This window comes from Carya illinoinensis, chromosome 11 (genome assembly GCF_018687715.1).
Source record: "Carya illinoinensis cultivar Pawnee chromosome 11, C.illinoinensisPawnee_v1, whole genome shotgun sequence".
Classification (NCBI taxonomy): domain Eukaryota; kingdom Viridiplantae; phylum Streptophyta; class Magnoliopsida; order Fagales; family Juglandaceae; genus Carya; species Carya illinoinensis.
In genome coordinates this window covers 45,208,625-45,234,670 of record NC_056762.1, presented here as the reverse complement: position 1 = coordinate 45,234,670, position 26,046 = coordinate 45,208,625, and the positions used below count along the sequence as shown (strand labels likewise).

General features: G+C 35.9%; 3 protein-coding genes and 1 non-coding gene across 13 annotated transcripts; 1 reads left to right on the top strand and 3 right to left on the bottom strand.

Moving 5' to 3' along the window:
- Window positions 1–3,577: 3,577 nt before the first annotated feature.
- LOC122280717 (photosystem I reaction center subunit V, chloroplastic) lies at window positions 3,578–4,381 on the bottom strand. Its single transcript, XM_043091719.1, has one exon. The coding sequence runs from the start codon at window positions 4,299–4,301 to the stop codon at window positions 3,810–3,812; it is 492 nt and encodes a 163-aa protein (XP_042947653.1). The 5' UTR covers window positions 4,302–4,381; the 3' UTR covers window positions 3,578–3,809.
- A 205-nt stretch (window positions 4,382–4,586) lies between these two features.
- TRNAW-CCA lies at window positions 4,587–4,658 on the top strand. Its single transcript has one exon. It is a non-coding gene; the product is annotated as a tRNA-Trp (tRNA).
- A 484-nt stretch (window positions 4,659–5,142) lies between these two features.
- Window positions 5,143–15,850, bottom strand: LOC122280716 (uncharacterized WD repeat-containing protein C2A9.03-like). 8 transcript variants are annotated; one of them, XM_043091715.1, is made up of 10 exons: window positions 12,646–12,954; window positions 9,282–9,450; window positions 8,870–9,037; window positions 8,658–8,744; window positions 8,179–8,313; window positions 7,934–8,044; window positions 7,419–7,510; window positions 7,230–7,335; window positions 6,069–6,155; window positions 5,143–5,966 (listed from the first exon to the last, which is right to left on the bottom strand). In XM_043091715.1, exons 2-10 carry the CDS (start codon window positions 9,420–9,422, stop codon window positions 5,553–5,555), a joined length of 1,341 nt encoding a protein of 446 aa, XP_042947649.1. In that variant the 5' UTR covers window positions 9,423–9,450; window positions 12,646–12,954; the 3' UTR covers window positions 5,143–5,552. The 8 variants fall into 8 exon arrangements, 5 of the variants coding, with proteins under 5 accessions (XP_042947649.1, XP_042947647.1, XP_042947650.1 ...); XM_043091713.1 differs by having other exon boundaries at window positions 9,282–9,445; XM_043091716.1 differs by having other exon boundaries at window positions 9,282–9,447; window positions 12,649–12,954.
- A 4,052-nt stretch (window positions 15,851–19,902) lies between these two features.
- On the bottom strand, window positions 19,903–23,810 carry LOC122282095 (GPI-anchored protein LLG1). 3 transcript variants are annotated; one of them, XR_006230385.1, is made up of 5 exons: window positions 23,548–23,810; window positions 23,390–23,446; window positions 22,203–22,580; window positions 20,691–20,777; window positions 19,903–20,534 (listed from the first exon to the last, which is right to left on the bottom strand). XR_006230385.1 is itself a non-coding variant. In XM_043094040.1 (4 exons), exons 1-3 carry the CDS (start codon window positions 23,648–23,650, stop codon window positions 22,213–22,215), a joined length of 528 nt encoding a protein of 175 aa, XP_042949974.1. In that variant the 5' UTR covers window positions 23,651–23,810; the 3' UTR covers window positions 19,903–20,777; window positions 22,203–22,212. The 3 variants fall into 3 exon arrangements, 2 of the variants coding, with proteins under 2 accessions (XP_042949974.1, XP_042949973.1); XM_043094040.1 differs by having other exon boundaries at window positions 19,903–20,777; XM_043094039.1 differs by lacking the exons at window positions 19,903–20,534; window positions 20,691–20,777 and adding an exon at window positions 21,978–22,105 and having other exon boundaries at window positions 23,548–23,809.
- Between the last annotated feature and the right edge of the window lie 2,236 nt (window positions 23,811–26,046).

Here is a 26,046-nt window from a genome sequence, read left to right as displayed (position 1 = left end):
ATTTAAAAAATTATCTCAAAACATATATAAGCTTCTAATTCAAGATCACATGGTTAAAAATTAACCAAAATATAAATTTAGCCAAGAATATCATCACTTTGGCCTATCTGAATATCTCTTTGCATAAAATTTCATATTTTTGAAACTAACATTAAATATTTTCAAAATAATATTATAACATATATATAAGAGGTTTAGGATCCTTCAATAAAATTATCAAAACCATTGGAATAGGTTTAAACCACCAAAGATTTAAACTTTCTCAAAACAGAAATTGTTTTTCCTCTTCCAGTTTTTAAGTTTCTAGATCAAAGAAAATATTTCATCAAAATCTTTAATCATGCAAAAAATCTTCAACCAATAATCATATACACATATTAACAATACTCTTTAAAAATTTTAGACCAAGATCTATCCATTAGCTTGGTCAAAAATTCTAAAATATAATATATTCTCCAGTTTATCTACCAGAATGACATTTCTAGAGTTTAAACAATATTTGACTGACCAATTGATTTTCAAATAAAACAAATAAGATATCCACGTAAACTAGACTAAAAAAGGAACAACTTGTATGAAAGAGACTTTATGATAAAACACTTACAAAATATTCGAAATGGGCATGCAAAAGAATAACTAAAAGCTGTCCGAGAGAGTGTTTAGTGTTCTTTCAATGAAAAGTGTAAAGGAAGATGATTTCGTGGAGAGTGGCTGGAGGTATTTATAGACAAAATATGGAAGATGATGGGGCTGAAGTGAGAGTTGAGTGTTGGTCTCTCTTACCTAATAATAACTACAAAAATTAGCTCTAGATATTTTTACCCAATAATATCCACAAAATCAGCTCAAGATATTTTTATCCAGTAATATCTACAAAAATCATCTCAAGATATTTTTTTACCCAATAATATCCACAAAACTCAGTTCAAGATATTTTTATCCAATAATATCCGCAATTTTGAACAGACATTTCGTCCGAGAATATGAAAAAGAGTTATTGCGTCATAAGACCTAAATAACCCACTGAGTCTAATGACACAAACTATAATACATTTTGACACTTCTAACTATCTCCAATAATCAAAAACACACTTCTTATATCATGGTGAGTAATAATATTAATTGTGTGGTTAGACTAAAACCTATACGATTAATAAATTCGTGAAAAACTTATGGTCACCAGATTCCTAAAACCAATAGAAATTTTACCATTGAATTTCTAGCGGACTGTTACACATTTTATATCTATGATTTGCCATGTCTTTTAATACCCAGAGAGATGAAGATTGTTGGTGTTGGTATATGCACGAGGGGGTTATTTTATGGAAAAATCGAAGTCGTTTGCAAATCTATCAAAAGTGGACGCACTAAAGGATTTGAAGAAGTCGAAAACCCCATCTAACAAAAGGAGGAGAGTTTTGGTGGCCGCCAAATGGTCTTCCAAGAAATCTTCCTTCTACAACTCCTCTAACTCTAAATCTACGCCTCTATTGGTTCTAAACAAAGAGAAAAATGAAGATAAAGATGGTGAACATCTTCGACGACAAAAAGGATACCCATCATCGTCATCCTCACCTTCATCATCGTGGTCATCATCATCATTTGAGAAAAAATAACAAAAACAACATCATTTAAGACATCAGGAGAGAGTATCCAAAACTTTTATTGATATGAGGATCTTGAATTTCAAGTCAAGTAGTTATTTCTCTCTCTCAGATCTGCAAGAACATGATGAACAAGATGACGATTAACTTAGTTTTTTTAATCATAATTTCTCTCTTACTTTCTTTCTTTAGCTATGATGTATGGATGTCAGTTGCCTACTCAAATTTATACCTCTAATGATTCTGAACGAAGAGGAAAATAAAGATGAAGATGGTGATCGACGGCAACAATAATACCCATTATCGTCGTATTATACTCTTCTGTTTGTCGAGACTTGAGATCTTTTCTATTGATGGAAGGATTTTTTTTTTTTTTTTTTGGTTCAGTGGCTGCAGTAGAAGAGTACAAATAATAGTTTGAGGTAGTAGAAAGAGACAAGTTTGGGGCAAAAACTCTTCAACGAATTCGTATTTTGGATGAAAATGGTTGGGGGCGATAACTCCTTTGCGAATTCGATTTTGTCTGTTCTTTTCTTTCTTTTTCTTTCTTTAATAAACAAATATAAAAGGCCATATAGTGATCGGCATGCAATCAGTACTCAAGATTGCTTGTAACTAGAAGAACTGGTTTTTAGGAACTAACTTTACTTCTTTTTTTTTTTTTCACTATCAATGTTTATCTTATTTTAAAAAAAGTGTGTTTTAATAACGCGTAATTTGAGAGAACTTATAATAACATATGTGGTTTGAAGGAAAACTTTAATGTTATTTTTGGGTTCAAATAATGGAAACTACTTCAAATATAATCCACTACTTTGAAGCAAACAACTGATCCTGGCCGTCCACATTGAATATTGATGGTGGGTTCCAAAACAAATGTGGAAACCGAATAGTAATGTGCTTAATCAAGTAAGAATTCCTCCTATTTGCTTCAAAGACAAAAGTACCAGAGGATGATTTTTTTTATTTTTTATCTAAGCAAGCAAGTTCATAGATAAACATAGTAGTTAATGATACAAGATTCAACGAGTCTCCAACAATTATCCTAAAACAAACAAATGCAACAATAGTAGAATAAAAAAAGAGGGATCTATGGTCAAAAATTGGCTCCCACATATTTTCCATTTAGAAAAAATCACTTGAAACGGGTTTTGCATAGTCTAATAAACAGACTATAAGATTGTAACTAAAAAGTCATAATAAATTGATGTGTACTACATCTTGTTTTGTCTGGATTAGTTGTATGAGCCTTCCACCACCATTTTATCTTAATCATTAGTTAGGAAAAACGGAAACATAAGAACGTTGCAATTGGAGGATGCGTTGATATGCAGATATAGGACCTTCACTATTTGTAATGGTGTGTGTGGTTCACACGGCATTCTAGAAAATAAGGTGGTGGTCGGACATGAGAGATTCCGACGGTGCATGAAACTCGCTCACGGTATGAATCATGCGTGAAACTCACACACTGCTCTTTTGAGCAGTTTTCTTTAACCGTCCGACCGATTGGCGGCCAGAGAGTATATTGGCGAGACGCGTGGTGGTCGTAGGTGACCCATAGGTAGTAGATCGGTGCATCTTGAAGCTACAGAAGAAAAAAAATAAAAAATAAAAATACTATAAACAGCTCCGGTGTTGATCGAACAGGAGGAGGGAGGCGCTGAAGAGCTCCAACCCCTCTGGGCGGAGAAAACGGAAGGATGGCAGAAAGTTGGGCAGAGAGAAAAAGAACTCGGGAGAGAGAAAGACGTGCCAATCTTATTCAATTTGACTACCGATGTCGTTTGGGTGTTTAATAGACCCTAGGGAATGAATTGTGTGTACGTGTTCATTTCGGAAATTGGTAATTGATTAACTTATACACTATTCATCACATAGATCGAACCGAATGCCGGCCAGAAGCCAAGATCAGGGCATTCAAGGACCAAAGCGAGGAGATAATTTAATATAAGAACGAAGGAACACGCCAATTAATCCATCCAAAGCCAACATTAATAAAGGACCCATCAATACAAGGAAAGCACAACCCGCTTCTCCCAATTAACTTCCTGATCCATGCAATCAAACGAATTAAAGACGAAAATGAAACCAAAAACAGAAATAAAATATATAAATTTCAAAGATAGATCATAGATATATATGTTTGGGAGAGAGAGAGAGAGAGAGAGAGAGAGAGAGAGAGAGAGAGATTTATTGAATCACTCAAAAGAACTTGGGATCATAGCCGTTGCTGGAGGTGGCCAAGATATAGTAAGCAACGATGTGGCCAATGGAACCCCAAGCGAGGACGTCCACGATGTTGAAGCCAACGGGGTCATTAGATTTGAGGAGGCTAACGTATTCCTTGGCCCGAGTGTCGCCAGCCTCGAAGTGGGTCAGTCCATTCTGCTCAGGAACCTGCTTGGCCACGTTCTCCCTCTGAAAGTTGAAGAAGACGAACCTCCCCAGGAATAGAGAGAGACCAGTGCTGAGGCTTATCACCAGTGATGGGTTCAGCTCTGCCTTCACGACGGCTCCAGTACTACTAGTACTTGTCTTGGGTGTGGTGTTGAACTTGGTTCTGGGCGCCAACTTGGTGAGTGGCCTGAGGCCTTGGAAGGATATGTTGGATGGAGAGAGGTGGGTCTGGTACTGGTGCCTTTGGATGGTGGGTGAGAAGCTTGGAGTGGAGAACAAGGAGGAGGACGCTGCCATTTTTATCTCTTTCTTTTTTTCGAGAGGAATAGAATATGGATTACTGGATTAGTGAAACAATGATGTAGGAGCACAGTGGTAAGAGTTCTAAGATCATATATTCCATGCAAGAGATTGTGAGGACTGAAATCATGGAGGATGATTTTTGAAAATGAGTTGGCTTTCGTTGATTGGTCGCTTCTGGATTAGGGATTTTTCGGTTTCAATTGCTCTGTCTTCGAACTAAGTGTAAAAGATTTTTCGAATATAATATAATATTATAATTCAACACCCCTTAAAAAATGGGGATCCGTGGCGCAATGGTAGCGCGTCTGACTCCAGATCAGAAGGTTGCGTGTTCGATTCACGTCGGGTTCAATTCTTTTAAAATGAGGCCCTTTAGCCAACTTCTGATCTACACAGAATTTCAAAAAGACACTGAGCTAGGAGTTTATTCAAGTTCTGATCTACGCAGAATTTTAAGTAGAGGCCTTTTTTTTTTTTTTCTTTTTTTTCAAACACAGAAATTTTATCCTTTGTTGGCACAAATATGGACTTTTACTCCTAAGATTAACTACAAAATGCACAAAAGACCACATTTCCGAGACTGTTAACTACAAAATGATTCTCCATCCGCAGCTGTGGGCCACAGATTATAATCTCGGGTGGTTGAGTTAAGACTGTTATTGGAATGGCTTTCATACTTCATAGTCCGTATGTAACCAAGTCTTCCCGAGGATTTTAAAACAAAGGTGCCATTAAAAATATGAACAATTTCTAAATTCCATTGCCTACAAAACAGCTACGACTGTCATATATGACTATGACGGGGGAAACAAACAAGTATGACTTCGAATTCACGTTGGACACAAGAAACAGCAACATTGACTTGACAGAAAACAGCCGTGATGGGCATTGGTAAGTTCCACAAGACATTCTCCCAGAAAAGTTCAAAAAAAATAAAAATACATCCAAGATACAAGAAGGAAAGCAACCAGCCATCCACCCCCAAGACATACTGATTCTTTCTTTTCCCTTGTTGGCAAAAGCATTGCCTTCTCTAGCCTTCTGTTATCTGTACATCCCCTCCCCTTGACACACTTTTGTGACCAATCCAGTCACAAGAAAATATTAAAAACAAAAACTAGCTACAATTGCACAACTTATCAAATGTACAACTACACGCTATCCAACTACATGATATGGTACTAGTAGTTTCAATTGAGGCAACTAATCAGCAACACCAACACACTTTCAGGTTTCTCGTCCAACTCAAATTAGAGAATCAAGGTAGGAGAAATTTCGGCATCGACCATACTCAAGGAGGCTACCATAAGTGCGATCCCACACTCCGATAAAAAGAGACTCTGTGTCCGGACTGAATGATATGCCGGAGACCTCACCAAAGAAATCAATCTCCTGCTCCTTCTCATACCCACTTTTCACATCATACACATGCACAAAGTCAGCAGGCTCGGCTATTGCCATATACCGACCATCAGAAGTATAGCGGATTGAACGAATGGCTCCAAGGTTTCCTTTCAAAATAGCGACCGACTTGGATAGATTTCGGACATCCCAAACCCGGCAGGTTTTGTCCTGGTTTCCAGTAGCAAAAGTGACACCATTTGGGTGCCATGCTGAAGCAAACGAGAAATCCAAGTGACCACATAATGGCATTACTGCCTGCAAGAATAAGAAATTCAAATTAAACATGTTTCACTATTAAAGCATCAGAGAGATAATCACAAATTTATTAACCAACAAAGAATTGAAAAGAACAAGCACCTTTCCAGTTTGGGAGTCCACCATCGTTCCATCTGGGTTGTCTCCCACAACTATAAGAAGTTTACCATCAGGACTCAGAGAAGTATGCTGCAAATAGCAGAGAAAAGCATATTATAGCAATCTGGTGCATGCACTTGTTATTCAGTGATTAGAACTAACATTCTTTCAATTTAGCCATAATCTAGCCAACATCATGGTGACTGAGTCTCTCACACATTAACCACTAATATTGATGAACAGGAAAGAAAAATAGATACAGATGCATCCTAAACCACAACTGTCCCCCACCGCAGCCCACAGAGTCAATCAGCATAGGAACATAGCCAAATAAATACCAAGGGATTGTTTTTGTTTTGTTTTTATAAGTTTTTATTTCTCTTTTTGAAAGGAATAAATATATGAAATGGGCCTGCACAACAAAATAATGTGATATGATTCCATCAACTGACTCTTGGCAACATCTTCCCATTATCATACCACATCCCAGTTGGCAAGGCAGCTAGCCAATATTGATGAATGGATCATTGGCCAAATACCTGTATCTTTGATGCCCTATCATGTATAAGGTAATAATTTGTGCAGCTAAAGGCTTCGATTACAGACCACATCCATCAACCATTAATTCAACAAACCATGGCATATTAAAACTTCTTTTGAAAAAGTACATACTTTTATTAGTAGTATAAATTTCAATCTATGACTTGAATAAAACACAACATAGTTTCAGTAAATGGCTCCTTTCTGCAGGCAAGCTTCAATCATGCGCATAGTCTGAGATGGAATTATGACTATAAGACTGTCATCACTATGCATGTCAGATCTCAGAACGTGAAGCACAAAACAACTTGGTAATGGTGTCATCTACGCACATATACCCAAGAATGAAGAGTGCCAAACTAATTCAAACTATCTCATCTCATCTCATATAATTATTACAACCTTTCCAAATACCACAAAATATAATAAACAATTCAACTTTTTCAAATCCCAAAACAAAATTAATCTTAAAAAATTATAGTATAATAATATTTTATTCAACTTTTAACAAAACATCTCATCTTATCTCATCTGAACTGTGTAACCAAACGAGACCATTTAATCTCAAACAACCATACAATCTAAAAGACTCAACTCAAAAAAATAAAAATCTAAAAGACTCACATTCACTGGCCAAGGAAAACGGAAATGCTTAGAAAGCTGAAATTTCTCCATATCAAAATCTCTAACTCCACAGTCGTTATTTGAAGCAGTGAAGTGAATTGCACCGCTGAGAATTAAATGTGAAAAGCTCAATTAGTTTCATTTTAGGAAGTTCATGGTTCCACCACCAATTCAAGGGCAAGAAAGTACCTGGAACTGGCATAGATCTCAACTGCATTGGTAATGGCATTATCATCATAAGTTGTTCTGGAACAAAAACTAACTCCAGGCCGATCTAGATGCTGCAAACAGAAAAAAGTAATTGAAAATAAAGTTTTAGCCCTGAGTTGTATGACTTGTTCACAATGCAACTTAAAAGATCTCATAAGGGTCGTAGTGACTGGATGACAGCAATTATCAAACGTCTAACAAGAAGCTTTATAAATTCTCAAATCTTAGAATTTTTTATTTTTATTTTATTTGTAAATCTTGGAAGTTTTCTTCATCTTGTATTGATATTATATCAAAGAGCACTTATAATAAAAAATAAAAAAGATCCATAAAATTTAAAAAAAAAAAAAAAAAGGGGATATTATATCGAAGAGCTAGATTGCTAAGACACTCTACGTGGGTGAACATGTAACTACAGCACCAATGCTTCTTCAGTCTGCAATATCTCTAAAAACCTTTTAAGGAAATGCTTACGGAAAGAGGATGCAACTTACCTTGCAAATAAGTTCTCCTTGAAACCCTCCAGTAACAAGTAACTTATCTTTTACAGCAAGAGTACTCACTTGAGTCTGACTAAATCCCTCCAACAGGCTTCCAGGATGCTTCTGTACAGGAAAATAGATCAATTGATTTCATGAAAGACCATGATTAAAGATCTAACTAAAAACATTTAGTGCATCAAGGATATTAAAATTCAACACTGTTTATCAAAACAGACCATCTTGCCCAAAACACCCACCTCTGATGGTGCAACATGCCCTGAGACATTGAGAACTTCAGAATGACTGCATGTTAAGGAAGACCAATGGATAACAGAAAAATTAGACATAAGGTACACATCATGCTTTGAGGTAGCCCAAACCAAGTTCCTCAACTGCATCACCAAACAACAAAAACGAAGGTTAGCCAATAATACCCATAACTATAAGTCCTCTAATCCAGGAAACCGTGCCCAAGTGTCTGCCTTTGTGGTATCCATGCCAACAAATCCATTCAACCAACCTATTTTAAAAATTATATGTGCAGAGACTCAAAGGGCTTCAAGTAGATTGATTCAATTGAACCAATTACACCAATAAAAAGACCACCAAAGTGAAGCGGAACAGTCTTACGAAGAAATGTTGATTTCACAGAGTTCACTGACTATAAAGAATGGGAAAGAAAATCAAAAAATTCAGGAGGGAAAACAAATAGGCTATTACAATAATTCCACCTAACCTGAAAATGAAAAATGGTTGATTTCACAGATCTTGAATTCCTTCTGAACTCATAATATGAACCCCCTTTCTTGGTAATTTTGCAATCCTGTTTGAAATGAATTTTAGAAAATAAAGGAAAAGAAGGTAATTGTATCAATTTACTTAAATTTAACTAATCAATTTCAACTAATAGGTATGAAAATGGAAAAGGCCAAAAATAATAAAATTTACCTTCCCTGATCCCTCTCCGGAATGAGGAATGTTTTCATAGTTCTTGTATTGTTCAAGCCTAGTTTGCCGGTATTTCTCCCTAGTGATGCTAAGGCTATCCCAAGGGATCCCCTGGATGTCTTTTCCACTTCTTGCTTGTGCAGCAGTGGTATCAGCCACTTTACTATTCTGCAACAGAACCAAAAAGTTATTCATACCCATATGCCTTATTAAAGGCTTTATCAGACATCTAAAATCTACTTTTCTCCAACCCAAAAAAAAAAAAATAAATAAATAAATAAAATAAGACACTGTATTCTACAAAAATAGACATGATATTCCACGCTAACATCAAGTAAAATGGAAGTTTCTTTCTCATTTCTAAGCTATGCACAGATGTGAAATTGCAAAGCATATCTCCATAAACACAAACCGAGAGGTCATATTCATCGACATCGGACTCTGAGCCACCCATTTCTCTACCGCGAAACTCATCATCCATCTCATCATCTACATCTTCCATTTCATACTCATCCGCCATGTATTCAGTATCATCCCCTTGGTACTCAGACATTTTTGTGTCCAGCAATTCCCCGCCTATTCTGACACAAATTCAAGCCAAGTTGTAAAGCATCAGAAAAGATAACGTCATCCTTCACAGCAAAAGTGTGACAATAGATGGTCAAATCTAATTACAAGGCTACACAAATAAACCCTTAAACTGGTTTTACGTATCACGTTTTTCAACTACTATCTAAATATTTATTAAAAAAGTCATAACACCATTGCCTATGATCATTGCAGGATTACATGGATTATCACTGGTGCTTAAGTCAGCCTATCCATGAATTTGTGTCACCTAATTTTTGTATTGTAAACCTTATTCAGATTAGACCATCACAGCATACATTCATATAAATTCAATTACTTCAATCAACCAATTACTCATGTCAATGCTGGTAAAGATCAAAAATATATTTATAAAGTTCTCCGCAAATAAAGATGGGTCCATATCTATAAGATAGTAACAATATGGCCTTGATTCCTATTACAAGAAGTTTTTTAGGGTTAATAAATCATTAAAAACATATGTTCAGTATCATAATTTATTATGGGGGTAATCTGGTCATTTTATTGTGATTGCTGAAGAGCTTGAATATCATGCTCCATGGGATGCTTGCAATCTCATTGTGTAAAAGAAGATGATCCACTATTTCCTCACTTTTCTAGCACGCACAACATCGATTAACCACTATGATACCACTTCTCCTCACATTGTCTAGCGTGAGGATTTTCCCTACTACCGTTGTCAACATGAAGATAGCCACTCTTGGAGGAGCCTGTTTCTTCAAATGAGCTTTCATGGGGAAGGAGCCTTGACATGATTACAAAGTGCATTGTAGTATGACTTCACCTCGAAAACACATCTCCTAGATGGAATCCAAACCATTTTATCTTTTCCATCTCATCCCATACAAGAGTATAATCTGTCAAAGAAAGATGAAAAGAGATCCATCTCCTAGTCATTGCCTCCCTGGTGAAAACTCATACTATGATGATAGTGATCCACAAGATAATCTCCCTTCATGCTAGCAACTCTAAACAACACCAGTAATGCACTTCTAAAAGATTGCTCGCCACACCACACATTGTGTCAAAAGCACATCTTTGACCCATCACCCAATAGGATCTCACAATGAGGGGTGATAGAATAGCAAATAGGATCAATTCTGCAAGCAAAGAAAAAGACCCTCCCGCTGAGATCTATAGCGCAGCAGCCAACCGTCTATCTAGTAACATAGCGTACTAGCATTCAAGCAAGCGCAAGCATGAGGCAGTGCCACAAGGAACCCAGAGCCTGTGAGTGAAGTACTAACCCCAAAAAAAAAGTCAAAAACAGCAGAAGAGCCTGGCCCCGGAAGACAAAAAACATGGAGCAAGCAAAGCTCTCCTGTTCAAATAAAACAAGCACTTAGCAACAAAACAATAGCCAAGCAAGCAAGCCATGCCCCTATCTATGAACTGATGTGATTATTTCTCTTTAGAAAACCATTTTTCAGGTCGAGAAGATCCCCTTATGTTTATTCCTTCAAATGACCTCAACTTTTGCTTCGAACGGCTCTGGAGGGCTTTGAATTCGACCAAACAGTGCTTTCTGAGATTTTGTCTCAAGACCGACACAAATCTCCTTTCTGTTCTGGAGTTTGAGAATAAAAAGTGGATCTTCTGAACCAGTTATGGCAGCAGCAGCACAACAACGAAATCGAAATGCATCAGCATAACCAAGACTACATTGAAGGACTGCTATCACAAGAGTCTATCAAAGGACATTGTATATTCTTTTTTTTATAGGTTTAGGATATTATATATTCTTTTTTTTTTATAGGTTTAGGATATTGTATATTCTTACGCTGATAACTTAGTTACTTGAAAAAATAGCAATACAAGGCAATGGCTCGTGTTCATAGTTAGTTGATGTAGTCACAACAATTTCTCCAAGAAAGTTGGTTATCAACTCCAACTCCTATCCACTGTTTGTGATAAACAAGCTGCTGTACATATTGATATAAATCATATTTTCATTAAAGAACCAAGTTTATTGAAGTGGATTGTCATTTCACTCGAGATAAGATACTCACTGGAGATATATATCTATATATATACCATTCGTAAAGTATGGAGATTAGTTTATTGAGATATTTACAAAGTTTTTGTTGTAATCAATTGGACTTTATTTGCTCCAAGCTGGGCTTTGTGATACATATGGTCCAGATTGAGAGTTAGCGTTAGAAGTTTGTTAAGGTTAAAAGAATATGTTAGTAATAGAATTTGTTACAGGGGTAGTTTATTCATTTTATTGCATTTCTAACTTTTTTTAATCATGAAAATATTATATTGATACGGGTTTGGGAGAGCCATGCAACTGTATAGCCTCCCCCCTTTTTCCCAAGCAATTCTCACAATAACTGCAATGTAAGTCAACATGATTGGCAACATGGTATATAAAATCTACTCTGCAAGGGATGTAATCGAGCAAACCATGGTCACAATTAAACAGAAACCTTGAAAGAGTAGAAACAGTTGTTACGGAACATTTGGATAATACAAAAGACCATGATCTAAGCACACAAGCCATTCTTTTCTGTCCCCCACCCCAAAAAATACCTGCTTTGAATAGGCATGCTATCCATAACATATACCAGGATATCCTAATCAACTAATTTGCTACAGCCAATCCAATTATCATATCTTAAATCGTTCAGCATATATATACATGGCTCTTCTCTCGTAGAAAATATATATAAAAAAATAAAAACCTTGATTTTCTTTTTTCAATTTAGCAGACCCAACAGAGCATAATGGCCTTTTACCTTCAACAAAATAGCCAACACAAGCCCCTCTTGCATACGTCCCGTGTACTTGATCTATGCCTAATTTCTATCGTTCCCCCCCCCCCCCCCCCCCCCCAAAAAAAAAAAAAGTAATTTATTGATTAGAGAAGAGGTTAAAAAAATTAAATTATAAAAAAAAAATAAAAAATAAAAAAAAGAGACAATCAAGCAAGAGAAAACGAGTAAAAATCAAAATCAATAACTTGACAGATAAAAGAACACAAAACCTCGATCAAAAACGTTTCACAGGAAAAGTATCAATTTTTATCAACTGCTTCAAAAAAATCTAAACACGCACACCCAAAGAGGCAGAGATCGAACAAACAAAACCCTAGGATCGTAAACAGGTCCTGCATATATTAGATTTCTAAGCAGAAGGAAAAAACATGTAGTAATTAAATTCACCTTTTTTTTTTTTTATCAGCGATTGAGGATTGGACGGAACTGTTTCGATCTGGAAATCCCAAAATCAGGAAATGATACGCATCGTCGCCGATAATAACTATATATACACACGGTAACAAATAGAAGGCTAGTTTTATTTAGAATTCAAAGTCGAAAATAAAAACGTCTCTTTTCCTTTTGGGTTACTGGATCGTGAGGAGTCGAGACGAGAGAGGGGGGGAAGGAATTGGGTTTTTTTTTTTTCGTTTTTAGATTTATCCACTGGTTTTGGTAACGTGGAAGGAAAGGAAAAGGACGGTCTGGGTTTTTTTAATTTTTATGGGCGATACCCAGACCACCCTTTATACATTCAAGGTTGTTTAAATTATTAAAATTGACAGATTACATATTAATAATCTAAAATATAAAAATATAATCTCAATAATTTAAAGATACAAAATCCACTTAATTACGATCTTCACTTCATAATCACTGTCATGTAGTAATTATTATCATTACTGTCTCGAGTAACTCGACACGTTTATGTACGTGTGTGTGTAGAACGGTCTATAAGATGGGAAGGAATTATTTTTCCAATCCTAGGAGCTTAATCAAGCAATAGAATGGATGCCTTTGAGAGTCGAGTATACGATCATAATTATCAGCAATGTAAGCCACCTATCTCACTACATAATATATATATATATATATATCAATGTAAGCAATAGAATGGATGCCTTTGTGTCCCCTAATTGCGCCATAGCATAGCATATGTCAACTCAATTATTCTGTACCAAGGAATACTCCGGTCTTAGTAGTTCAGTTCTGAAGTCACAAGTTATATGGTGCCGCTACCATCTCTTTCGGTATATGTATTTTTTTACCTTCGGGTTAATACAGTTAAACAAGCAACTTTCCTGGTCCGTGGTGTATGGCCGTAATGAAGCAGTTCCGGCATTTATACAATTCTAGACTCAAAACTCCCTGGTATATATGGTGATACCATTTTTGCTAATTCAGTTGAGCACTAATCTACACCAAGGACCTTTCAATTCTATACGGTTTTAGAATTCAGAGAGCAATATTTGTTCTTGATACCTAAGTGTTAGCAGCATCAATATGATCAATTCATTTGGTGTAACTTTATCTATGCAAATTGAATAGTCAATATATACCACACTTGTTATATTTGACTTGAAATGAATACACTCGTGACTTTGCTTTTGCATTTCTTCTCATCAAGATCGAAAAGGCAACATTCCTGCTCAACCCTCCACGAGCACATGCGCACGCCCGCGCGCACAGAGAGAGAGAAAGACCATAGAGAGATAAGAGGGAGGCCACTGTCATGCACGCTGGCCAATCCATGAAGGGTAATTTTATTTCTGCTTTTGTTTCCTTTTTCGCTTTCTTAAACGGGTTGTGTTCCCTTTTCCTACAATTCACTGTTAAACCTCCGAGTCCCCTATGTGTATATTATATATATGTCATCCTCAAAAGCCATTCCATAATCCGTAGATCTCTCTAAGCTTTCTACGATCTACATCCCCTACTGTGAACTCATGGACGACGCCATCTATTTCAACGAGGCTGGTTCCACATGTTGTCTCCAAGTCATTTTGCTTGATGAATCCCCTAATTTTAGTTGCATCAGCTTTTTCACCAGCACTGGCCAACATGAGCCCTGCAAGTTTATACCTGTCTCCTGACATTGGCTCGAGATCAATAAGGCATCTGAATGCACGACTTCCTCTCCTCACGTCAGCGTAGGTCCTACAACCGCTGAGAAACGCTCCCCATATAATCGAATTAGGCTCTCCTGGCATTGACGCAATCAGCTCTTCTGCTTCTGACAACTGCCCCGCACGGCCAAGCAGGTCCACCATGCATCCATAATGCTCAATTGTTGGTCTAATCCCAAAATCATGAATCATTTTATAGAAATACTGATGTCCAAGTTCAACATATCCCGCATGGGAGCAAGCAGATAATATAGCCACAAATATCACTTCGTTTGGATGTGTTCCGCTAGCAACCATCTCATCAAACAATTGAAAACATATTTCAGCTTCACCATGCATGGCGAATCCAGATATAATTACTCCCCATGTTACTATATCTCTCTGAGGCATACTTCGGAAGATATCATAGCCACATTTGATGCTGCCACACTTGGCATACATGTCGATAAGAGCAGTACCCAGAGTAACACTAATCTTAACCCCTGCTTTATCAAGATATGCATGTATCCATCTTCCCTGGTCCAGTGCCCCCGAATAAGCACAGGCACACAACGAGCTCACGAATGTTGATTCATTTGGATGGACTTGGGAAACCATCATGTCCCGAAAGACAACTAATGCCTCTGAATACATGCCGTTCTTCGTGTATCCTGTGACCATTGCGCTCCAAGATGCAACGTCTTTTGTCTCTATGGTTTCAAACAGTATTCTAGCCTTTTCCACATGGCCTTGACTTAGATACCCAGAGACTAAAGAATTCTTAGCAAGCGTGTTCTCTTCTGAGAATTGTGCAAGAACTCGTTCTGCACAAACAATGCTATCTGAAATCGTGTACATATGTATCAGAATGCTATGAACGTGGGTATTGGGCGCTATTCCAGATTTAATTATCTGGCCGTGCACTTGTTTACCTTCAGAGAGCGCTTCCAAATGGGAACATGCTTTGAGGACAAAGGTGTAAGTGTAATTGTCCGGGGCTATACCATCTAGCAACAGCTCATTATACAGTAAGATGGAATCATGGGGAGACTTACCCAGTGTTAGGCCTCTAATCATGGTGTTGTATGCAAATACATCAGGAGAAGGTAGTCTCTGAAAGAGTAAAATGGCAAATTTGAGCTGTGACACTGTAACATATGACTCGAGTAGCCTCCCAGCACTCGAAGGGAGTTCAAGGAATCCGGACACAACCAACCGAGCATGCATTTGTTTTACTTCCTGTAAGTTGCGGCACAACTTAAGTAAGTGGATAGCCGCAGGAATTCTAATTGGAGTCCTCGCTAATGGGATAGATAACTTCTGCCTGGGAGAGGATGGAGATGAGAGAGAAGCCATCATCTGATTTTAAAAGCTCGATGGCAGCAAATGGCCTTTGCAGCCAATTAGGGAACCCCCTGTATCCTATAATTCGAAGAATCTCTGTAAGTGGCCGCAAGGAAATGACTTTCTATATCTATGTTGGTCTTGTTTCTCATCAGCTATCCACAGCCACTCAAACGAAAGCCAGCAACAGATACGTCGCGAAAACTGCATCTCGGGCCCACATCTTCCGCGCTCGCTTCCCACAATAGGGATTTACAAGTGCAAAATAATCACTCAATTGAATATAATCGTTTCTTTAGGATGGGTTAGGATTCTCAAATCTAAATTCTTTCCCTTAATCTTATCTCATCTTATTATTATAATTTTTACAAATTTTTACACAAAATATAATAAATAATTTAATTTTTTTAAATCTCAAAATAAAATTAATATTAAAAAATTATATTGTAACAATATTTTATTCAATTTTTAATAAAATATTTGATCTCATCTCATCTTAATTATAAACTGCATAAGTAAACGAGGGCTTAATTAATAAGCTTTCATAGCAAATTTGACGTACCAACGCACAAAGCGACATCAGGATAGAACAAACTCCAACTTACAAAAAAAATATAAAAGAGGATAGAACAAACTCCTAAGAGCATCCCCATTCGGTTCCCCCATCTCCTCCGTTTCCCTATTATTTGTTGAAATTTTTAAAGTTTTCTCTAAAACCAGCCCTCCATCCGGTTCCCTAAAATGGGGTTCTAATTTTCGGGGTGTACAGGAAATCCCCATCTTTGGGGACCTACTGTACATCTCCAAATCCCATTTCCGCATCTTGTCCCGCATTCATCCCTATCGACGGTTGGTGCTCCAATAATCGCCTCTCCTGCTGACCGACCCTCTCTCGGTGCGAATCCTCTTTCTTTTTTATGTTTGGTATGTGCGAATCTGATTACCGTTTGAATGGCATTTGGGATCTATTTTAGGGTTTTTGAAAATTTATTTATGATGTGTTTAGCTGCTAGGAAATCGGTACATCTTTCTCATTTTCTCACCCCTGTTAATTTCTTGCATGTTTCTTGATAATGAAACATCTAATGCTTTGGAACCGATGTTTGGTTGGTGTGAAAATTTTTAGGGTTTTCTTGTGGCTATTTTCCTGAGTTATCCGTTTGGTTGCTGTCAAAATTTCTGTTCGGTTTGGATTTCTATTTTCCCGAGTTACCTGTTTAGTTGCTGTGAAAATAGACTGGAGGTTTCCTTTGATTTTTTCCTGAGCAACCCATTTGGTTGCTGTGAAAATGTGCTGCGGTTTGGTGTCATATTTTCTTGAGTAACCCGTTTTGGTTGCTATGAAATGAGATGAGGTTTGGCTTGCGTTTTGATGAATTGTGCCCCTGTTTGGTTGGTGCGAAGTTCAGAAAATGTTTACTGCCCTGTTTTTCCTTCTGTGATTGTTTGGGAACCCCGAAAATCATCCATGATGTTTCTGTCATATTTTCCTTCCTCTATTGTTTGGTTGCTGCGAAAATGTATACTCTTTTCCTGTGATGATTATCTAGCTCACATGTATTGTTTGGTTGGCCAGAAAAGATTTATGATTTTGAATCTTTGGTGATCCAAAATTGGTTTTCAGTTACTGTGAACGTCTTTGCTTGATGAATTTCGGATCTAGTTTTTTTTCCATATCTTTTCCCTTCAAAGCATGCTTCTTAGCTGCTGTTTCTTGGTCTTTCAGTTGAATTTGCCCCTGAATGTTGTGATCTTTCTTCTAAATTCTGTTTTCATTATGTAATCTTTGTAACTTGTGATTATTTGAGAAGACAATTAATAACAATAACTACTTTCTAGATTTTAATTTTTATCTCTGATTAGAGACTTGAATGGATTAATTCCATACGTGGTGGACATTTGATCTTTATCTTTTTAGAGATAGATGAATACTTCACATATATAATAGTTGATCATACTTTTATTAAATCTTGTTGGAAATGCAAGAATGCTTTTTAAAATCATCTTGAATTGATGGTATTTTTATTGGTGCTCCAATAACATGCTGCTATTAAGAACTTGCTCTTGCTCCTTTAACATGCTGTATTCGGCCCCTTTAATTTAGTCTCTTGCTCTTGTTTGTTATTAAGAACTTGTGTTTGGAAAATGTTTTTTTTTTAGCTTGAGGACTCCTATTTTTTAATATAATTAGAGAGTGGAATTTCTCTCCACATAACTCTATATTATGGAAGGTATTAATAGCCCAACATGCTCATTTTCTATATGCTTGAATTGATGGAATATTGCAACTGTCCTTGGAATAAAATAGTTTGCTCATTTTGATATTTGATGTTGGGTCATTTGCAGTGTTGCGTATCTCTCATGGGAGAAGATTTATATTAGGCTGTGATTATGGTGTTATAGTGCGGGTTATGTCAAAAGTGTGTATGGGGCCCCATCGATATGGCGGGGTAATTCTCACCCGAATTGCCATATTGTAGTTTGTGGTACTTTCCACAAAAGGCAATCAGGTTTCGGGTGAGATTTTGCAGCCATTCGATGTTGGGCTCCTTGCTTACACATGGTGTCAATATTTACACCAATCTGAGCTTTTTTAATTATTTATATATTTGATATCGATATAAAACTAGATGGGGATGCTCGTATTTAGAATTATTTTGTTTTGCATGTTGTTTGGTATTATGGATTAATTGAGTTATATTATGTGTATACTAAACCACAAGGCTATGATGATGACAATCGTTTGTGGGGATACGGGAAATTTAATGGTCATTTCTCCAATGGCTAGGTAATCAAGACGGCCAATAAGTATTGGCAACCGGTTGTAGCAGCCATCAGTGGGTGGCCAACTTTCCAAGATCATACCAAACAGTTTCTGAGCCATCCACCCGGACTAACACCCCAAACTTTCCAAATTTCGTTTCTAACATTTTCAATGCATTTTTAGTAATGGATTCACAAGACGGAGGCCATATGTACTTCACGAACCTCCTAAGTCAAGATCCTCAACTTGAGCCCACTTATGGTGGGCAATATGAAATATCTCCATTGACCCTTGATAACTCTCCACCTCTACCCCCTAACGAGCCTATCGGCGTTAGAAAATCAGTGAGGGGTGCGAATTTCACCCCGAGGAAGACAAGTTACTTGTCTCCGCATAACTAAATTGTAACATTGATGCTGTCCAGGGAACAGATCAAAAACACTCCCAACTTTAGAAAAAAAATTTTAAGTACTTTCAACAATTTAAAGAAACCACAAATGAGCGGACAATAAAGTCTTTAATTCACCGGTGGTCAGTGATCCAAAAGGCCACAAACAAATTTTGTGCAAAACTAGTCCAAGTTGAAGGGTTAAATCAAAGTGACATGACCGAGCAAGACAAGGTAACATTATCAAATCCCATAGTCCTTTACTCAAACAATTTCTGTCAATAATTATTGAGTTAATTGGAGGTTTATTTTTCCCTTACAAGTTTGACAAAACGAAGGTTATGTACCAATCGCTAGAGAAATGCTCATTCTAGTTTGAGCATTGTTGGCACCTGTTGAAGGACCAACCTAAGTGGATTTGGCGCACGACAAAGGAGGATCCAAAGCAGAGGAAGACGATGTCCCCATCCCCAACCCCAAGTCGATGTTCTGGAGCTACAGTTGATTCAGTTTTTGATCTCGAGGCAGATAATGTGATGGAGAATGAAGTTATCGAGCCCGACCGACCAATTGGAAGGAAAGCTGAGAAAGGAAAATGAAAGGCCCAAGGCCAGCATGCAGAGGAGAACTTCCAACTCAGGAAGATGAAGTATACTCTGTTGGAGGAGTCACACGCTCAGGAGAAAGAGTTTTTTCGTTTTAAAGCCGAGAAGATGGTGTGTGTCAAGGAGACGGAGGCCAGAAAATTACGTCAAGAGGACGAACGACTACGGTTGGAGGTTGAGATAGTGGAGCTCACGAAGAAGGAATCAGATCAACGCATTATGATGATGGATGTGAGTGTCATGCCAGAATTGCAGCGACAGTTTTTCCAGCAACTCCAGAGGGAGGTCATGGCGAGACGCAGTCGGTCCGACGATTTGGATTGATTATTTTGTATTTGATTTCTTATTTTATGTTTGTAACAATTATATATGTGTAAAAACTGTTGTAATTAATCTTTTTTGTATTTGATAATATGGGAAGTATGATAGGGTTGTGCAATTAATGACTCAATGACATTTCAGAAACAAACTTGATTACCATTAATATATTCAAGAAATTGATAACAATAACGAAATACAAATGCAAATCAGATTAACTTAAACATAGGTCACCAATTACATTAAGGAAATAATAAAATCTAAAGCAACCCTGACTAATGTTGTGAATATAAAAACCATTGATGTTCAATTAGATCTTCTTGAAGCTGATGATGTGCTGAGCTGTCTCTAACATCATGATGATGCTGGATGAAGTAAGTAAACTCAGTTGTATGATTGCGCGACAATTCGGGGAGATTATCATCAAGTTGATCATATTCAATATTCAGACTCTCACTATCATCACGTTCGTCTTCAATTATCATATTATGTAGAATAACACATGCTTTCATTATATTTGTTAGTTCATTCACTTTAAACATTCAGGAATGTCCACGAATGATAGCAAATTGTTGTTGAAGTACCCCGAATGCACGCTCGACATCTTTCCTTACGGATTCTTGTGCTTTCACAAAATGTTTCTTCTTATTCCCACGTGGTGATGGAATCGTCTTCACAAAAGTTCGCTACTTGGAATAAATACCGTCCGTAAGGTAATAGCCCATAGTATAGTCGTTGCCATTGATAGTGTAATGACTGGAGGAGCACGCCTTTGGGCAAGTTCCGTAAAAATAAAAGATCTCTTTAACACATTAATATCGTTATGTGAACCGGGCATACCAAAAAATACATGCTATATTTGAGATCATATGAAGCAACTGCTTCTAAAATAATAGTTGATTCACGGATGTGGCCAGAGTACATACCTTTCCAAGCTGCGAGACAATTTTTCCACTTCCAATGCATGCAATCAATGCTTCTCAGCATTCCTGGGAATCCTCGTTGTTCACCAACTGCAAACAATCGGCCTATATCATTAACAGTTGGAGACCTTAGATATTCTTCTGAAAAAACAGTTACTACTGTCTCAGTAAATTTTTTTAGGCTCTCCATTGCGGTGCTTTCACCAATACGTATGTATTCATCCATAAAATCTTCAGTAACCCCATACGCCAGCATTCTAAGTCTGCGGTGATTTTTTACATACAAGATAAACTGAGTCGGCCGGCATTATCTCTTCTCTGGACAAAGTACGGGTCGTAAGACTCTACTTCATTTAGAATTCGAAGAAATAGGAGACGACTCATCCGAAATCTCTTTCGAAATAAATTCGAGGGATATACCGGATTTTCAGCAAAGTAATCACGAAATAGGCGCTCGTGTCCCTGAACATGATCACGTCGAATAAACTTACGACATTGGCTATTGCCACGTCGCCTCGATGACTATCCATCCGCCTCCATGTTTTGAACATCACTATCATTTTCAGAGGATGCGTATGTTAATAATTTGTAAAAGAAAGTACGAGCCATTTGATGAAAGGAGTAGAAGATCAAAGGATACAATAGAAGTTTGGTTCTATAGAGGAAATGAGTCTTGAGTTTGCATATTTATAGAGGAATTACTCCTATCGTTATACATAGAAGTAAAAATGTTACATTTTGAGAGAAGACAAAAAAAGTTACCGTTGGAGAAAAGATAAAAAAAATTTACCGTTGGAAAAAAAACAAAAAAATATTACCTTTGGAGAAAGGACAGAAAATATTACTGTTGAATAAAAGTTGCTGAAATATTACTGTTTCATCCAATTAAAAAATTTTATCATCAATATGTGACTTTCAGTTTTTCATTAGAGATATTGAGTACTCTTCTAATTAAATTTATCATCACGTTAGAAAATGCACTAATTAATAAAAAAAAATTATTTTTTTAATACGAATTTCAATTTAAAAAAAAATTACTGTATTAGATAGTCAAAATTTCCAATAAATATTTAGTAGAAAGTGATATTTGAAAAAAAAAATAATATGACAAAAGAGTTAGTAGTTAAGATTGTAAATGAAAGAGAAAGAAAAAATTAATAAAAAAAGAATAGAGATAGAGATGGAGAATGGAATGTAGGAGATTTTTAGAAGATAAACAGATTTTAGGGATAAATTTGAAGAAATGAGTATTTGAGTTAAATTATAAGAATGAAGATGTAAAACCTGATGGGATGCCCTAAACCCAACCATTCGGGGCCAACAAAGTACAAATTGATACATAAATGAGTTTTGGGTATGCCCAACTGAAAATTATCAGCTCCAGCTGTTGATATACAAAGGAAAGCGTGGCCAAGAACCTGATAGTATGAAAAGATTTGTCTTCACAAGGTCATAAAACTATAGAGGAGAGATTAAAAAAAAAAAAAAAAAAAAAAAACAGGAAGGATATTTTACTTGGGGGCTTTTAAGAAGTCAGCAACCCCAGCAAGAAACCAGCTGTGAGCATCAACAGTGACGATGGGTAGCACACGGTCTCACTTCCACTTGTATTGGCTAATTTGGATGACTCTGATGGTGGTGGTGCAGGGCATGCAAGGCCCTCCTTCCCTTCTCTGCACTCACTGGCAAAAAGGCCAGGTGGGTATTTTCCATAGAGGTTAATGTAGCTGAACATGGTTGTAGCGCAGTCATTTGTTAAATCATTCAACACGTCCGTGTAAGGGCAAGCAAATTCCTTGAATGCCGCGCAACAAAGATCAGCTGGGTACCGAGGCCCTTTGCATTTGCTTGTGATGATTGTGTAGTTCAAGAATTCGAAGTTCACCGGGCAAGCTGCGCATATCATAAGTAACGCATCATTAGACCACTATCACCTCTTGAATACTGGATAGACCAAAGGATATTGAGTAAAACTGTAATAATGCTCAGGAAATGAACCTACTTGCCATAGTGGGTAATTGATTTTGCTTGTTTTTTTACCAAGCCACAAACAAAGCTTTATTGTGGAACGATATAGCCTCTAAAAGATTGCAACAAATATCTTGCAATGGAACCTAAGTTGAGATCAATCACTTTATCCTTGCCAGGTTCTCTACCAAATATGCCTCCTCTGAGGTAAAAGAAAAAACAGGATCTTTGCAAATTGAAACACAACATAAAACAGAGAAATGCCCATAAAAAACTAGCCAGATATTCAATCATCACAGGGTATATACAGAATCCATGGCCTGAAGAATAATCAAGCAAAAAATCATACACCTCTATCGTTTGGCTTTAATTCAGTTAATTCCTCAATGTCTTTTTTGTAATCCCGTCAACTAAAAACCAGAACGGAATAACGGAAAAGAAAATCCTAAAAAGGAAAAAGAAAAAAGAAAAAGGAAATAACAGAAAGGAATCTGAAAGGCAAAAGCTATAAACGATCACAGGCCTAAAAATTGAAATTTGTTAGCCTATTGAATTGAATCTGCTAGCGGGTCAAACAAACATGCTGCACAACATAATGGATCTGATGTATCTTCATCATCCAGCATGATCTAATTGAAAGAACGAGCATAAACCGAAGTTAGAAATATCGAACCATCAGATCTCACTGCAACGCATAGAATATTAAGCCCAGAAAATTTTGTAAAGATTAACACCTTTTCTAGCTTGAAGAAGGTTCCGGCCAGTAGACGAGTAAGATTCAAAGATACCATCTGCAATGAAACACGCACGGAAAAAAAAAGGTTAAAAAACATAGAAATAGGAAGAGTTAAGTGTTTCAGAAAGACACGCGTATTCGAGAGACTAAAAGCACCTGAAATGAAAGTGGAAGGAGAAGAAGAAGAAACCGAGAGACCCATCAAAATGAAGGAGAACAAAATTGCAGAGCATAAGCACAAGAAGCATTTCGCCGCCATACTTTCTTGGGTTTTCTTTGCGCGTGGGAGAAAGACCGGTTCTCTATCTCCTCTCTCGATCTCTCTATTAACTTTAGTTTACAAGGGAAAAAGAGGTCCAGAGTGGGACAGTCATCACACACACCAAACAGAACAGCTGGGCTCTCGTTGGTATTCTTAAATAAAAACAACGAAAAAGCGCAGACAGACGTATAAAATTCGAAGTGGGTGACAGCAGGAAATGCGAAAACTGGTTGTACATGGCTGTACACGCGATCTCTCTGAATTTTGCCGAGACGAGTTGAGGTGGAAATTAAAATTTAAATAAAATTTTATTAAAATATTATTTTTTTATATTATTATTATTTAAAATTTTAAAAATTTTGAATTATTTCTTATATTTTATATAAAAATTTTAAAAAATTATAATATTAATATGAGATAAAATATTTTCACCTTTTAAACTGGACTTTTTTCTTTTAACCTATCAAAATACTTTTTTTGTAATTTTTTGGTGTAATCAAATTTTAGATTATGGACACCCAAAATTTTAGATATCATAGGATTATTGTGATGATATTAATTTATTCTATCTTAATATCTAAATATCATTTAAACATAAATATTTATAATTTTAAAATTTTTCGATTAATTATTATCTAATCGTTATAATTTTTCTAAACTTTAACAAAATACAAAAAATAATTCAACTTTTTCAAATATAAAAATAAAAATTATATTAATATATTCTTACAATATTTTAATTTTATAATTCTTTTAGACTTAATTTAGATATAAAAACGGTTTCATTTCATCTCATCACATCCCATCATTATAAATTTCTCAAATTTCTACATAAAATATAATAAATAATTCAACTTTTTCAAAACTAAAAACAATAATAATATTTTAAAATTTTTTTATTCAACTTTCATTTAAAACTATCTAATCTCATATGACTATCCAAACTACACTTTATTCAACTTTTTCTTTTTCGTTTTTCAAAACTCCATAAAATATTATAATTCAAACTATTTCACTCATATTCACAAATTATTTCACTATATTCACAAATTTCTCATCTCATATCAACATCTAAACGAGACCATATCACTTTATTAGATTTAACAGCTAATTTAGACTAATCATATGTATTAATCCTTAAGTGGAGGTTTGGATACAAAAAAGCATTTTAACTTATCTCATCTCATTTAATCATTATAATTTTTTTAAATTTCCATACAAAATAAAATAAATAATTCAACTTTTTTAAATTTCAAAACAATAATAATATTAAAAAATAATATTTTAACAATATTTTATTTAATTTTTATCTTTCATCTTAACCTATCTCATCTCATCTCACTATCCAAATCTCTCCTAACTTAGCATATGATATTTATGAAGCAAATCCATCATTCAGCAATACATTTATAAGTTACAAGTTTGAGTGACAAAATTGCAATATCAATCACAATTGGAAGTAATTAAGAAGCTTTGTTCATGATCGGTCATGCCTTCTTGTTCACGATCGGTAATGCCATCACTAGCTCAGTAATATACAACACTCAACCTCTTTTAACTGGCATTCAGCTTCTCCTCTTTTCAATAAAGTAATGCTAGTTACGTGTGTGTATCAAATGTACAAATTTTATACAAATCTTTTATAAAAATGTGAATCAAATCAAGAAAAAGTGATAAATTGTAGAGTCCATTTTTTAATAAAGGACTTACGTGAAATTTGTATATTTAAAGCTTGTATATATCATTTATCGTGATATTTTCAATTTGATAAATTTAGCTCTTCATATGCATAGCAAAAAGGGTACGCAAGTATTTATTTATTTTAACAATTCAAGGAAAACCCGACTCAGGTATGGAAATAAATAATAAAAGAACTAGTTGAGATTATAACTATAGCTTATTGGGATTATTATAAACCATAAAAACTTTTCTCTCCCAATCAAGTTAGGATCTTATATACCATTTTGTATTATGTAACTTAATCTTTGATATTAATCGTTTTAGTTAGTTAGTTTCGTTTTGCTTCTTTTTAGCTTGCTGTTGCTATTGGTTCTTTTATGTTTTGGATGGTCTTTTTGGCATGCGGGGTCTTTTGTTGTGTAAATCCCAAATGCTTGATTTGTAACTATGATTTTCTTCCACCACAAATAAGGATTATTAATAAAATTAGGAAGAGGTTTCTCTTAGACAGATAACCCTAACTCTTTTTTAATTTTTTTTTTAAATCTTAATATTTGATATTACACTCTCTTCCCTTAAATCTTTAGTTTTTTTTTTCATATTATTTCATAATATGGTACACAATTCATGCCCCACACTTACAGTTAAAATGGTTTTGATACTACTTGTAATGATTAAGAAAAGTTCAATTCATGTGGAAAAGTAGTGAAAAA